Raw genomic sequence first — 16,628 nt, forward strand, 5'->3', positions numbered from 1 at the left:
TGCTATAAATCATCCATTACATTTTTTTTCGTTGTAAAATTTATAATCTATTTGATAGTAAACTGTCACCAACACCACCACATGTTTATCTGCCTTGAGGCAATTCCCGTGCACCATTTCCATTTCCTTTCTCCTTTATTCAAAACGTTTAACTTCATGAAAGCTCCCATTTTATATTTCATCATCTTTAAGTTTTTACTCTTTCAAGTCCCTCTTTTTTTTCACCTTCTACTGATCCTTCTGTGAATTTTAATTATTCCTCTAATTATATGTCTAGTGATGATAATTGTAATATTATAATTTTACTCTGTATCTGTGTATCTGCCCGTTTAATCTTCTCCAATCTCTTTCATGCCCATACTTCAAATCATAGTCTAGTCCTTCTTTTCTTCCTTTTCTTATTGTTCTTGTTTTTAATATTGTGTTTTTTTTTTCAGAGGTCAGTACTTTGTGTTCGAGGAAGGTAATAGTCTGCCAAAAGCAGAAAAAAGAGAATGGAAATTACAAAGTTTCCATTATAATAATGTAGCTGCTGCAATGCTAACTCTATTTGCTGTGCAAACTGGGGAGGGCTGGCCTCAGTAAGTATTCTTTTATAGTAATTTCTTTGAATAGTTCGTAAAAACTCATTTGTTTTATAATTTTTTAATAATTTATTATTTACCTTGATTTTATAATAAAGTACATAATTTAATATTAACAAATATAATGAAATTTGCCTAATCTAAAATTAAATGAAACATTAGTAAAATTTGCATTAATAAAATTTCTTTCATCTATTGCTTGGGAAATTTTTTTTTAGTAAGCATGATGAGAGTCATGCTTTAATATGTAATTTGAACATAAATATATTTCACCTCTTCTAAGTATCATAAAAAGATGTTAATGTGTAATTTAGTCTGTAGAATAATAATTGACTAATATTTTTTTTTTTTTATTAATTGTCTAAAAATAATGGATATTGATGTTGTTATGAAAGCATTTGAAGAATGCTGATGAATGAACAGAAAAAACAGTATAAGATAATGATTAATTGTTTTTACCTGCTACAAAGATTTTAAAATTACTATAAAATAATATGCAAATGCAACAATTTTTTTTTTCCAGAGTATTGCAGCACTCCATGTCAGCAACTTATGTAAACAGAGGTCCAATTCAAAACTTTCGTATCGAAATGTCCATCTTTTACATAGTATATTTTGTAGTTTTTCCATTCTTCTTTGTTAACATCTTTGTTGCTTTGATTATTATTACATTTCAAGAACAAGGTGAAGCCGAACTTCAGGATGGTGAAATTGATAAAAACCAGGTAAGTTTATTTATTTATTTGTTCATTTTAACCAAATCACAGTTACCATTAGTGGTGACAAATGAATTTTTATAGCATGTGAAAAATACCACTCCTAACTGGAGTCAAACCCAATCCTAAATAAAAATATATTGAGCATAGTTTCAAAAAATACATATATAGTTAAAATAATTTATTTTGAAGCATAATTTTATTAATAACTAAATCGTAAATCAATTTAAGTAATTTATTTGGAAACCACACATCATTAGAGATGTTGCTACTCAACTTTGTTACTCAATCAAATAATTACAGAAGAGTTTCAGAAATACTGAAATGCCCATTTTGGTAAAAGTAATTGTAAGAGTTTGCCAGTGTGATGGGGAAAATTATTCTTTAGGCGCAAATTTTTATGTCAATATCTTTGCCAAAGAAAAAACAAATTTGTATTGATTTTTTTTAATTGTGTGAAAATCAGTAAAACTTTAACTGAAATGTTGAAGCTTTTGAAAGTAACATATGGGTTATGCGGTTCGGAAAAGCTTGCTGTCTTCATACATCATAAAAAATCAGATTTAAAAGATGTGAAAATGACTTCAGAAGTGGGCGAGCAAATTCAAAAATGACAAATGTAAATGTGGATGGAGTTAGGTTTTGGTATGATCTGATATATGATTAAGTATACAATTAATAGCTGATGAAAAGATTATAAGATTTTGTAATTAGGCAAAAACTTGAATTGTGGCTTAGGAAGTGAACCATCTATTATAACAATACGCCAAGCTATAGTGCCCTCATTTTAAAAGAGTTTCTATCAAAAAATCAATTAACAAATTAGGACAGTTGCTTATTCATCCAAGCCTCTTGTTACTTTTATCTGTTTTCAAAATTAAAGCCTGTTTTAAAGAACAAATATTTGACATAATTGCTGACATTCAGAATAATATGTTAAAGGAGTATAATTTGGGAAAAGAATTCAAGTTTTTTTGACAAAAGTAGGAACAGTTTTTACTAGTGTAGATGCACAAGTGGAGTATTTTGACACTGACCACAATTATTATGCAAGTTCCAAACATATGTTTTGATATAGGTTTATGAGTACAAGTCCTACACATTACTGTGTGTAAGATTTATTTAAAATTAAATTTTTAAAAATATTTATATAATGAATTCTCAGCAAGCTTTGGTTCCAGCAAGGTTCTGGATTTTTACAGTAACATTAAAGTACTTTATAGGGTATGAATGAAAGCCATACATTTAAAACAATAACAAACTGTGAGTGTCTAATGACATAAATAATTGGACATAATGATTCTAATTCATTTGCTGTACATTTTGTATTCAATTTGAATTGGATTGATCATCAGATTTTAAATTTTTATGTAAGTATAATTTATTAACGATGAGTTACAATAAACTTTTGAAAAATATACATATATCACAAATATGTTAAGATTTTCAAATTGGCTTCTCATTTACATTTTTTTTTTATAGGTTATTAAAATATTCAAATTTTATTAGCAATATATCCATTCATTATTATATTCATTAGCAATACATTAGCAATATTCAATAGTTGTAACTCATCTCAACATTCATTGCTGAACTTTATTAACTTTCAAAATTGAATGGCAGTCCTTATCTTAACCTCTTAACTCTAGAAAGAGTGGTATAAGTTAGGCCAACTTGAAACTTGATAGAGAGTTATCCAGAGCTATTAGAATAAACTACGAGCTTAACTAGAGTATCATATGCCAGCACTGATGGGAATTGTTTTCAAGAACAGGTCATTTTTTTAAAAGGTGCCAGTAATGGTACAATAGGCAGAGAGTTATCAAGAAGATCTGATCCAGTGTATTCTTCAAAAGACGTAGTGGTATAGTGAGCACTGTAATTTTTACTTTCAGTAGCCAGATTGTAAATTATGTTCCTACTGATCCATTTGATAGTCTTTTTGGGACCCAAAGATTTCAGCATAGAATAACTTGTGCTCCTCTACATCACTGTAATTGTTCAAACTGTCCTTGAGCATCTAGGAAATTATAAAGGCAACTTATAGGTAATTATGAATGACATTTATCAGAGCTATGGATAGTTTATTACTCTCAAATTTTTCATAATTAAATTATTCTTTATCTGCATTTTTAGAAATTGTTCAGGCAGCATCTTTGAAATCATTCCCAACATTGTTTGTATAAAATCTTGTAGATAATAGCTGTAATTTTGATAAGTAATTGTTCCATTTACAACTCTATTAAAAGTCTCTTGAAAAGATCTTGATCATCTTCTTGTTTGCTCATTACTTTTGTCAAAAATAAACTTTCTTGACTTGTGACTATATCACTATCAGACTACTATTTCAAATCTAATTTGAAAGTATTACAAAAGTTTGTTTTCTTACAACTATCACATAATCTATATACGTGTATATATATATATATATATATGTATGTTTCCTGACCGGGATTCTAACCCAGGACCTCCAGGTGAAAGGCTGAGACGCTACCACTCTTGCCATGGAGGCCGGTATATATATATACAAATATATAAAATATGACAAAGAAAACTCATAATCAAAACCTTAAAAAACCTGAATAACTTATTTTTGAATTGATTTGAGCGGAAAAAACGATTTACTTGAAAAATAATCAATCTGAATTGATTATTTCAAAAATGTCAATGTAATTCTGGAATGAATATACCTAAAAATACTAGAATTGTACTACACGCACTGAATAATACAGAACTGCAAAATTTCAAAACATTTGGTTAAATAGTTTTGAGGAGTTTGTGAACAAAATTGGTCACAACAAAATAGGAATTTTACACAAAATTGGTCCACGAAGGCTACACCTGATCTAACCAGGCTCACCCAATAAATTGAAAATAATAATTAGTTTTATTCATTTGTATCAGTTGCCTAATAAAGATTGTTTTCTTTTTATCACTTTTAGAAATCATGCATCGATTTTACAATCCAGGCAAGGCCTTTAGAAAGATATATGCCAAATAAGAGAAACGGTTTAAAGTACAAAATATGGCGTATAGTAGTATCAACACCATTTGAGTATTTTATAATGATGCTTATAGTGTTCAACACCCTTCTTCTAATGATGAAGGTATGTTAAAATATTGTTTTTTTAATTCCATTTTATATTATTTTAATTTCAGGCAAATTCTTATTTTATATTGTTTTCTGTTTATAAAAACGTATGTAATTTTTAATTTTCAATTTTACTGTGTGCTGTTTTATTAATGTTTCAGCTTATATTTATTGATTAAATCAATATTTTTTTTGTTATGGTTTTAATATTTTGAACTTATATTTTTAATTAATATTATAAATCAACATCATCAACGTTTGATGCTGAAGCACTGTTTTTTCAATGAACGTGGATTTGTTTTCTTTTTTATCTGAAGTGGATGTTTTCAATGTTCTACTGTTTCAGCAATCTTAAATTTTATGTAGCTTAATAGGAAGTGAAGGAGATTATATTAGATATACAATAGATTCTATATAATAGAACCATTTTAGAACTGGGACCATACGGCCCTATTAAGAGATATTAATGAAAAATTAAAGAGATATGCAGTACAGTGCATACTAATTATTAAGCACAATGTAATATCTTATTATTTGAATTTTATTTCTAATACAGTATTAAAGACATAAAGAACATTGTTAAATTACAAAATAATTACTGTTTTTGTAATCTTAACATCATTAAAAAAAACAAAGCTTGATAAACAAAGTAAAAGAACAAGTTAAAATAATGACTACCTTTTATGGTCAGTAAAATATAAAAATACGAAGTGTGGATATTAAATAATGAGACTAATGCTGCTAATGAAGAACTGCGCCTGTGCCAAATTTGTACAACCGACAGCTGTGTAGTGTGAAGCCTTCTCTTTCAATTGATGCCACTCCAGTTTCTGTAGACATATTAGTCTGGCCATGGCCTTCGTTTGGATAACATCTGTTTTCTGTTTTGCCAAAAAAATAATAATTGTTTTATTAGAGCAAAGAATTGTGAAATTTCATATCAAACTTGGAAAAACTGCTACTGAAACTTATGTTTTATTACAAAAAAAGTATGTGGCAATGAATGTTTATTCATTACATATTTCTTTTTGAGTGGGTTTAAGTTGGTAAGTGGTTTTTCAGTGGTTTAAGCATTTCCAAGATGGCCGAGAAGACGTTGAAGATGATGTTTGCCCGGATCACCCTTCCACATGAAAAACAGATAAAAATATTGAAAAAATTGGTAATTGATTCGATCTGACCGTCAGTTAACTATTCGTGCGATTGTTGAGACTGTAGGAATTGACAAAGCATACATAAGGCAAATTTTATATAACAATTTTAACATGCAAAAAGTGTGTGCAAAAATGGTGCCTAAAATTCTCACAATCTAACAAAAAGAAGCTCGTGAAAATGTTTATTCTAACACTGAATGCCATTGAAAATGACTCAAACTTCTTGGAAAGAGTGATAAATTGTGATGAATCGTGGTTTTTTACTTATGATCAAGAAACTAAGCATCAATCCATGCATTGGAAGGCCCCAACTTCACCGAGATCTAAAAAAGATCAAATGAACAAATCAAAATTCAACGTGATGATTTTTTTTCAATATTCTTAGGATTGTGTACCTTCGGTGGGTTCCTGAAGGTCAAACTATTAATCAACATTACCTTGAGGTCCTTGATCAACTTCGTGAAAAAATAAGAAAAAACAACTTGAATTGTGGAAGAACATGTGATGGGTTCTTCATCAGAACAATGCATCTGCTCACACTGCATTGTCTGTCAAGACGTTTCTAGCCAAGTATAACATCCCAGTGCTAGACCATCTGCCTTGTTCGCCTGACCTGGCACCATCTGACTTTTATCTGTTTTCCAAGGTCAGTCTGCATTAAAAGGAACAGGATTTCAAAATGTTGAAGCTGTGAAAGAAAAAGTGACACATATCATAAAAGAGTTTACAGAAGAAGACGTCCAGCACTGTTTCGAACAATGAAAAATTCGCATGGAGCATTGTAGTGATAGAGGAGAGGTGTATATTGAAGGGTATAACTAAATATGTATAAATTTGAAATAAAATATTTTATAACATTTTTCTCGTTATGTAATAGCCACACCTCGTATTTAATTAACATCTCTTACTTGGTTAAATTTCTTGGAAAAATTCTTCTGTTTTACTCTGTTGTTTCCCTTTCTTTACCTGGCAAACCTCTACAAATTTAGCACATACTCGCAGTTCTGCTAGCGGGCTTCCTTCAGTATCTTCTTACGTAAAATACTGCTGAAATCCATTAATGAATTTTTTACATATCGTGTAGATTTGTATTTTACTTTGGGTTCACCTTCAACATTTTCAACTTTGTCCACCTTTTTGAGTAATTTTTTTTATTATTTAGTCATCACTCACATATAACTTAAAGAATTATGTACTATATAGACCAAATGTACAAAATTTTTCTCATAGTGATTACTGAGAAGTTACTTCCCTTTCTATAGTGTTCAATCAACGATTAAACAACTTACATCACTAATAAAATTGTATTATTTTACTAGTAAAATAAAGAAATATACCAATTAGTGGGCCTTTAAAGCAGCATTTTAGGCCATTAAACCAGTGTAATTTAAATTAATTATAAAAATATTTTTCTATTTTTACAAACTGACCCAATTAAACAGTTGCCTTGAATAACTGGCAGTCCTATTAACCAGTATTTATTATTCACTGTATTTGGAGGAGATATGAGTTTTATAGACTAATGATATTCTTAACAATCTGTTAAATTTTAAATCAAACTCCATTGATGGAATCGAAAGGCTTCTCCAACACATTGAATAAAATTTTTTCAACATATTCCACTTCCATTCTTTACAGCTAATTTAAACGAAATTCTATTAATACAGTAAAATACTGAAAATGTTTAATACCAGGGTGAACTATACTAATTCATTGAGAATAAATTAGTACTTCATATCAAGTACTTAGTACTTATCCAAAACATAGATATTTCATTTTCATTCATTTTAATTTTTGTAACAATTGTTTTTTATATTTTTCTATAGAGATTAAATAGAAATAAAGTAGAGATTAAACATGTCATGGTCATAAATCATTTTAGGTACAGAAGGCACTAGTCTGAATTGCTTTCTCTGAAAGTAATAATGTTCATTTCTCAAACAGTTACTGTAGCAAATATAGTGAAGGTTTAAATATGACTGAATATAACCTGTATTTTTATGAACTTGTAGCTGATATACAGCAGTATATTTAGCTCAAGGAAGAGAAATACTAGAAATTGCTTCATTCTTCACTTACCCTATTAAGCCTACTTGTAAGTCTCAAATCTATTTATTTTTTATTTTTTTGGTAATGACTGGTTTTTACTTATGAATCTTATGAATTTCATCATCAAAACAATACCTAAATCGTGAGTTATGAAAATGTTATCATGCATTTTTGAATGTTATTCATGCATAACAAAATGTTATCATGCATAATCAGAAATAAATTATGTTGTTTGAGGGAGATTACAAAAAAAACATAAGCAAATTTTTCCACTTGGCTCTGTTGTTATATATTAATATTTTAATTAAGATTGCCCAAGAATTTTCCAGGATTCATATTTTTAGAATTTTATTTTTTCAAATAGAAAAATTTCTTCCTAGAACTTAATGCCCATAGAATGTTTAAGAGATCTCTTTTTTTTGTAATTGCACAGTTTAGGTTAAACTAATCCAGTTAGTAATCCAGTTTACACAGGATAAATGAAACTGAGACATTCTGAAGTTTTTTAAACATATTTTCTTTAACTTAAAAAATTCATTGAAATTTGGAATTAAAATTTTTGTATATCATATTATTGCAGTCAAACATACTTTTGTTTACTTCACCTATGAGAATATTAAAACGCATTTCATTTCTGCAGTTATACATATGTCAGATATTAATATTTTATATAAGAAATTAATAATATTAATTCATTCATTTCTTGTTGAATCATTTATTTTCATGAAAATAAAATCACCTTGGTTATTGCAAAGTCTGAGATTATATAAAACACACATACAAGTATTAAATGTTAGGTTGAATGCTGCTTTCATTTCTGTGATCTTTGCATACTAATTAACTGTAACATAAATATATTTGGCTCAGGGAATATGTCAACAGAGAAGCCTTCCTTATATTGTAGAATGCTTGTTTTTGTTAGACAAATCATGTAATTTGTGGGATATTATTTAAGTATCCAATATAATAATATAATTATTAAAAATTTTATAGTGGTAATAACAGATGTGATATATTATATTTTTAAAAATTTGGTGGTGTTAAACAAATGTTTTGTGAATAATTAACATAATTCACAAAAATTATGTCAAATTATGTTAATTTGATTATAAGATATAAGTTAATAAAACAAATATGTAGATCATTTAAACAACATTGTTATTGTTAGCACAATTTGTATTTATATAAATGATGTTACCTTAATTTTGTTTATTTTCAACTGTTTACTAAAACATTGATTTGTTGTTGATTAATCATATATTGTACTGTTTAATTATCTAGTTGTGTTTTCAGGTTAATAATTTTTTTTCTAATTACTTGTCTAATTTATTTAATTATTATTATTTCAATTTAAAGCATGTATAATTTTTTTTATTATTTTGTTCACAGCTAAATTAATGCCTTCAAAATTATGATAGTTAGAAATTTTTGTAGTTTTGATTTTATTCTATTCTTTGTGAAATTATGTTCTCATTTTTTCAGACAATACAATTTCACTTTGTGTTATGAAATATGTATAATGCATGTATGTGGAATGCTATTAAAAAAAATTTCTTTGTCTGTCCTGCAAATAATAAACTGAAATGATTTTATTTTTGTTGCACTTTTTATTTTGTATATATATTAAATCGTGTTTGTTTTTTGTTTTTTGTTTTTTTTTTTTTTTTTTTTTTTTTATTAATAAGTTGTCATCTTTGATATTAATGAAAATGTTAAATTTTATTAGTTGTTAAATTACATATATTTTAATACTTTTATTTATTCATTTATATGAAATCAACTAGAAATTGCAACAAACAAAAAAACATCAAGTGATTTGATGTTAATCATTATTTGATGAACTAATAGATTTTTAATGAGAGTACAGAGTAAGCTTTTTTATAGTATTTTAAGCTGTTGATATGTTTTAGGGTATTTGTCCATAAAGAAAAATTCAGATATATTCCTGTTATGTAAGTTAGGAAAATGTATTCCTGTTGCTATTTTAGATTCACTTTTATTATTCTCTCTTGAAATTTCAGATTCCTTACAGTGTTCTGACACTGTAGGGCTTCACTATGCCTTTGTCATTTCATGTTCTGACCTCATACGTTGAAAGTAAGTCACATGAAACAGACTTCATAAATTATAGACCAGACTTGACTCTATTACAAAACTAGACCTGGGCTCCTTTCACATAAAATTTTTGTCATGGGCCTGGATTAGGTACTTATTGGCAGTTTTTTCTTGACAGTGTCATACATTAAAAATGAGTCATATGATTACACTGTAACAGGGTTTGGTCGTGCCTGAAACTCATATTGAGACCTGCCTGGTCTGTCCTATAATAATCAATTGCTCTTGTATGAATTGTTGGAATGGTTTGCATGTAAACTTTGATTTGTTTCTGGAATATTAGAGATTGAACTGTTATGGTAGCTTATTTTTAATATTTCAGCATAAATTTCAGTAAGCATTATCATTATCCAAACTAAACAATATAACAGTATAATTTTATGATTGTTATTGACAGTATTATTTTTTAACATTTTCCATCATTTTGCTGGTGATTAATCGTCCAACATTTTTATTGGTTAATATTTTTTCCCAAATTATAAAAAACCTTTTAGCGTGGTAAAATTCATGATCCACTTAGCAGTTTATTTTTTCTTTTAATTTTATTTATTCATTTAATAGTAATTTTAGATTTATTTATTTTTAATATTCTTTTTCATTAATTCATCTACTTCTTATAAATTGGATTATCTGTTAAGTGTAAAAATGGATATTTTCTTTTACAAATTTCTGCCTAAATTCTACAAATATTATTCAAGTTATTTTCAATTGTAGTATGATATTCATGAGCACTGGATAATGCTGGTGTAGTCATCCAGGAGAAAAAAAGTATTCATGGTATTAGTTTAACTTTGATGTGAATTCTTACAAAAAACAAAAGGCATGTCTCTATGACTTATGTGATGTTGCACGTATATTATGCAAGTTGAACCATCAGAGGTTTGTTAAGAGAACCAAGAAAATTCATCTAAAATTATGCTTAAAGCAGCCAAATCATAGCTGTTAGTTAAAATAAAAAATAAAAAATTAACAGTATTTAAATATCTTAACATAAGATCATCCTACTATCTCATGTAAACTTTAAAGATGTTGTGAAACTAGGAATTACTGGAAGGACCAGGAAAATAACGGATCAAAGTTTCTAATGAAAATAACAGACCGTAACAAGTTTGATTTGTCATAATAACTAGTACATCATTACCAAACAAAGATTTTTCATTTTTTAAATTTTTACTTTCGCAACTTAGTGTTTATTATAAAGGGAAACTGTTGCTTTCCTTAAAAGGTTAGAGAAGACCTTAAAAAAGGTTAGAAAATCTTGCCTTAAAGATTTTTATTTTTTTAATGTTTTCTTAAATTTAAGCATAGCATTATAACTTCTGTCAAGAAACTCATTATTATTACCTTCTATGCTTATATAACAATGGATAAGTATCCTGAGTTTGATTGCATTCAACAATAGTTTTATTTGCACTAATTTGAGCATTAAAATTTATTAATTTAACAAAACATTATATTACAATCAGGAAAGTCGATCAACTTGTTACTAATTTTTTTTATTAATTATTTTTTTCTGCTTTTGGTGAGGAATTAGGTACCTAGGTATATAATGGTATATTTTTTTTCTGAAAACCTGCCTTGAAATAAGGATGCAGGTAAATGTAATGACAGAATTATTCATGTGCAGAGCTACTCATAACCTTTTTCAAAGGTCCATTGTGATGCCGGTGAAACATAAGACCACTACGCTAATACAGTTATTGTGTTCAACTGTAACTACAGGCTTCTTGAAAAACATACAATCTTTTGGGACTAGAACATAATGAATATTTAAAAAGGTCTGCACTCTACTCCATGTCATGAAGAATAGCTGTGTGTCTCATAAGTGTTCTAAAAATACTTATTTTTGTCATATTTTGTAATCATAGGCAATTAATAGTATCCGTATAATCGTACTAAAAGAGTATAGCTATAATCAGACTGGAAAAGCCATCTGGATATTATCAGAATTTCTAAAGAAACACAAATGGTTTTACAATAGTTTCTATGTTTCATTTGCATTGCTACATTCGTCTTTATCATGAAGAAAATCCTACATTTAAATCAGTAATATTACTGCTTTCATGTAAAACTGAAATCTTGTTTTTTTTTTTGCAAAATACTTTTGAAATACTCATCATTAATACCCATTCTCTTTGATTGTTCATGTAAATTTCTTGTTTGTGAAGCAAAATGAATATTTTTATGTAATCCGGCTTCTTATAAATGTTCTAGTAGTAATGTTCAAATTTTGATATGATACTCAAAGAGTTTACCCAGGTTTGATAATTTAGGGTCAGTCCAGATTTAAATCAGGGTCGATTATCCAGTCTCCAAACTATTTACAAAAAAAAAAAATAAATGTAATTTCGTACAAGAATATCATATGACTGGAAAAATAATCATTCATATATAAAAGATCCACATTTCTTTAGGAACATCACCAGGGGAATTATTCCTTGACTCAATATTCCTCCCAAAAATTAAACAAATTATGAATGCCTAATGTTTTCACAATAACACTTAGTCCCTTTCCCTTTCTATGAATAGCAGCATTAAATGAAGGCAAAACTAAGGATGTGAAATATGTCAATGATGCATTGTACTGGAAATGTACTCTGATTTAATTTAATTTATATAACGCTTTTAATTTGTAACATTCTGAATTCATCCTAGAAATTCTCAATTTTCAACCCCTTTTCTCAAAATGGATTCTACCAAAACTAAATTCTGGCAAGGTATTCTTAGTTTTTAGAGGTATTTAATTTTTGATGGGAGAATGCATGAATGGATTGGATGAGGATGGTTATTTTAACTGTGTTAATTCTCATATATACTTTTTCACTATAATTTTTCACAAATATTATTTTTTTTTATAATATATTACTAGTAAGTAATATATTGATGAATAATTTTATTCGCATGATTTATATTACTTTGCATGATTTCATGTAATAATCTTCTTTTTTATATAATCTTTTATAATTTGTTTTATGTTATCTCAATTTTTTTAATTAAAAATAATAACTGCTTTTTTATTGCGCTTTAATATCTATATTCTTAAATATATATTATAGTGATTTTTTTTAACATAAAATAATTATAATATAATGCTAAAATATATATTTTTTAAATGTATTTATTATATATATATTATTATTATATATATATATATGTGTGTGTGTGTGTGTGTGTGTGTGTGTGTGTGTGTGTGTGTGTGTGTGTGTGTGTGTATGTGTATAAATTATGTATTTATATATTTCTGTTTTCACTTTATCTTGCTTTACTTCTGATGTTTAATTTACTATTGATGTTATATAATACTTTCCACAATTACAGTTATTATTATTGTAAAATTTTCCTTCAAAAATGCAATAATTATTTAAGTTTTTTTTTTTTTTTTTTTTTTTTTACTACATTACTACATTAATTACTACATTAATTAATTTCTTTATTTGTTTTGTTACATTTAATTTATTAAATAATTATTTGTTTTCCCCAAATTTTAACAGATTCAGAAACTAGATATAAGGCCAGTTATACATTATTATCATTGCATACATTTTAATTTATTATTTTCAATAAAACAGATATGTTTTGATTTACCTGTAAGTATTTACACTACATTCCTTTGTTACAAACTTTTTTCAAAATGTTATTTTTCTGTTATATATTTAGTAGTTTTATTTTATTTCCTATTTTCTTCTACATGGAACATAGAGCCTTAAAAAATTACATCTCTCAATTCATTGTCAATCATTTAAACGTACTCCAAGATTTCTGCTTTGTTTTATTCCAAAAGTTTTCAGCAGACAATCAGTCTGATCGTTTTGTAAAATTAATCTAAATTTTATTTTTAGTAGGAATGGGTTATTCTTCTTCTCTCTTTCAACTCTTACTTTAGAGGTTGGTTACTCCCACTTTATACTAATGCCTGATATTATTATAAAAGTTACACCACACAAATGTTTTTATTAACAAGGCATTTCCTTCTTGCTACTAAAATAATTTAGCTTATACTATTTATATTTGCTTTACAGAGGCTTCTCAGGCACTAAATTCTTAAACGAAAAACAAAATTTGATAGTTGGGTTGGATATGCTTAGTCAAATTATTCCATTAACATCCCTACTAGAGTAATGAGCAAAAACAGTAAACTACTCTCCTCTTTCCTGATGGTGGATATCCTTTTTCACCACCTTTCTCTTTTCATTAACTTTGATCTCTTCTTCCCATTATCATTTTTTTGCAGACTTTACTGAGCTCTTTGTGCAAAGGATGCCAAGATCTGAATAACCATTGCATACTTTGTATAAGATAGAGATAGCAGTTTGTGTAGCAATGTGGAGACTTAGTCTCCTGTGGCTACACAGTAACTGAGAGAAGGGAAATTTGCAGAATTGAGCCTCCAAAACTGTTCTTGGAGTGTTACCAATTTGTATAAATTTTCCTTTGCAATTAGTAGAAGTTATTGTAAGTAGATTTACTTTCCTTCTGAAGCAATTATCAGTGTAGGAGTCACAGTTTTTAGCATATTTCATTACATCTAGTTCTGCATCTATAAGTTAAAGGTTTAGATATATCACACTGTTCACTGATTTTCTTTCTTAATTTTATCTACAAGGATTGTTTTTGTTATTTTCATGTAGATCATCATCTTAAAATTTTTAAAAAAAGCAGTAAATGTTTTTTGAATACAAAATATTTTCTTTGTGTTATTAACATTTTAGTGTGTACGTATTATTATAAAGTACAACATTTTTATAAAACGATAAGAATAAGTAATAGAGTTACTTATTTGTTTAGAAAATGTGATCTAAAGAACTGTTTGTGTTTTTTTTTTTTAATATTACACTTTTATACATTTTAAATAATTATTTTTAACTGATGTTCTTTAATTCAAGTTGCTAATTTGTAGTATGCATTAATTTTCTTCCTTTTTTTGTTTTAATATTGTATTTGGTTTTGACATCATTGTAATTAAAGAGAAAAACAAATAGATCGGCTAATTATAACAACTTATTTTATAGTTTCACAAGCAAAGCCAAGTGTACAGGGAGACCCTCAAGTATATGAACGTCGTTTTCACTAGTATGTTCACTGTTGAGACATGTCTGAAGATTCTCGCTTTTGGAGTTCGGGTAAGAAAAAGTAGATATGGTTTTTGTTTCAAATTATGCACACTGTTTAGGTTTATTTTTAAAAAAATTTAATGAACATTCTTTAGTCCCTTTTAAATCATTATTTATTAAATTAAATAAAAAAAAAAAAAACAGTAGTCTTCTGTTTTATTCTTTCTATCCAACTACTGTCTTCTTCTTTCACGTAATTGTATGACCTGCCAATCAAGTAAGAATTCCTTTGTCAATGAAGTATTTTTTTGTAGACATATCTTCTATTATTTTCAGGAACTTATTAACACTTTTAATTTTTAATTAATATTCACTTTTTCTTGTTTTGTCTTTTTTCTGTTTTTTATTACTCTTTCTGTCTTTCTTCGTATAGCTGATGGCTATACTTTATACCTTTCTTGAACAGTTAGATAACTAACTCCTATTGGTTTTATCAGCAAACATCATCCCTGACATTTTTCCACTGTTTCGAAGTTGACTTGCTGATGTAATTTTTTTGACTATGTTAATTTTGGTTGATAAATTACTGTTTCTATAATCCTATTTAACATTGAAAAAGAGAAAAGTAAAAACAAAATTAAACATTTTTCATATATAAAATGTAAAAAATTTTAAATAGGATGTAAAATAACTGCCAGAACAAAGAAAAAGCATTTCATACATAATAAACTCTGTTCTTCAGAAGTATACAAGCTGAACTTCTCTCATTACATTTAATTATATACACAGTGCAAACAGGATATAAATTAAAACAATATATAGAAATTAAATAATAGTACACAATGTTTTAAAAGGCATGCTATTCATCAACAACATAATAGAAACGTATCACAAATACTTACAGTTGTAGTGATAATACTAGAAATTACAATATCCTCATAAAAAAGACTTTCCACATTTCTTTTTCTTTTTTATCTTTGTCTAATCCATGCAGTATTGAATCAGAATGAATACATTTCAGCTGTAATGCAATTTTTAACTATATTAAGTATATGTATTCCCATTAAAAATGCTAACCAACAATAACCTCAGCTGAAATTACACTGCAATAAGAAACAAAAACAGGATTAGTTATTAATAAAATGCTCTCATAGCATAGCTAAAAATGTTTTTAAGTAACTGAAAAAGCTCCATTATATTTTTTACTGATATTTCTTTGTTACATATATGATTTTTTTTTTTTTTTTTAGCTTATAAAGAGTTAACACATATTTCCATTAGTGTGCATAATTTGTTGTAGATAACAATTTTCTTTGAAAAAGAAAACAAAATTATATAAATCAATAACAAAATAAACTGTTGTAGGTTGTTTGTTCTTCTTACAATCTTGACTTTTGAGAATTAAATAATGTATTTTAATTGCTATGATATTTTAATCTACTTGGTGAATTTTAATATCAATAACATATATAATGTTAATTTAAGCAGTAAGTTTTCCCTTTCTATTTATTTCCCATTTGACAGTTTAAATTCCCTAAGTAAGCTTCTTTTTCATATAAAAAAACTTTTTAATTATTAAAATTATCATTATAAAATTATTTTTTATAAAATATTTCATTATGACTTTGTTTTAGTAAAAATAGAAATTAAACATATATATTAAGTAGTTTTTTGTGCGGTTCTTTGAAGATTAAATTGCAACTATTTGACATTAATCATCATATTATAAGGTAAGTGTTAATGAATGTTATAACTAACGTATACTAAATATAAATATTTGAAACATTTGTACATTGCAAAGTAATTTTGTATATATATTTAATCAATGTAAATAAAAATATATATTTTTTAAAGTTAGACTGAACTTA

The 16,628-nt window shown here is 27.0% G+C and overlaps 1 protein-coding gene across 1 annotated transcript in view; it reads left to right on the forward strand.

Annotated features, from left to right (window-relative positions):
* LOC142327268 (voltage-dependent calcium channel type A subunit alpha-1-like) overlaps positions 1-16,628 on the forward strand; it is a 902,521-nt gene that overhangs the window by 698,702 nt on the left and 187,191 nt on the right. Inside the window, exons 23-26 of the mRNA XM_075370151.1 lie at positions 438-581; positions 1,108-1,309; positions 4,243-4,407; positions 14,719-14,829. Coding sequence (XP_075226266.1) covers positions 438-581; positions 1,108-1,309; positions 4,243-4,407; positions 14,719-14,829 — 622 coding nt within the window. The remainder of the gene's footprint in view (positions 1-437; positions 582-1,107; positions 1,310-4,242; positions 4,408-14,718; positions 14,830-16,628) is intronic.

This window comes from Lycorma delicatula, chromosome 7, assembly GCF_047948215.1.
Source record: "Lycorma delicatula isolate Av1 chromosome 7, ASM4794821v1, whole genome shotgun sequence".
NCBI lineage: Eukaryota > Metazoa > Arthropoda > Insecta > Hemiptera > Fulgoridae > Lycorma > Lycorma delicatula.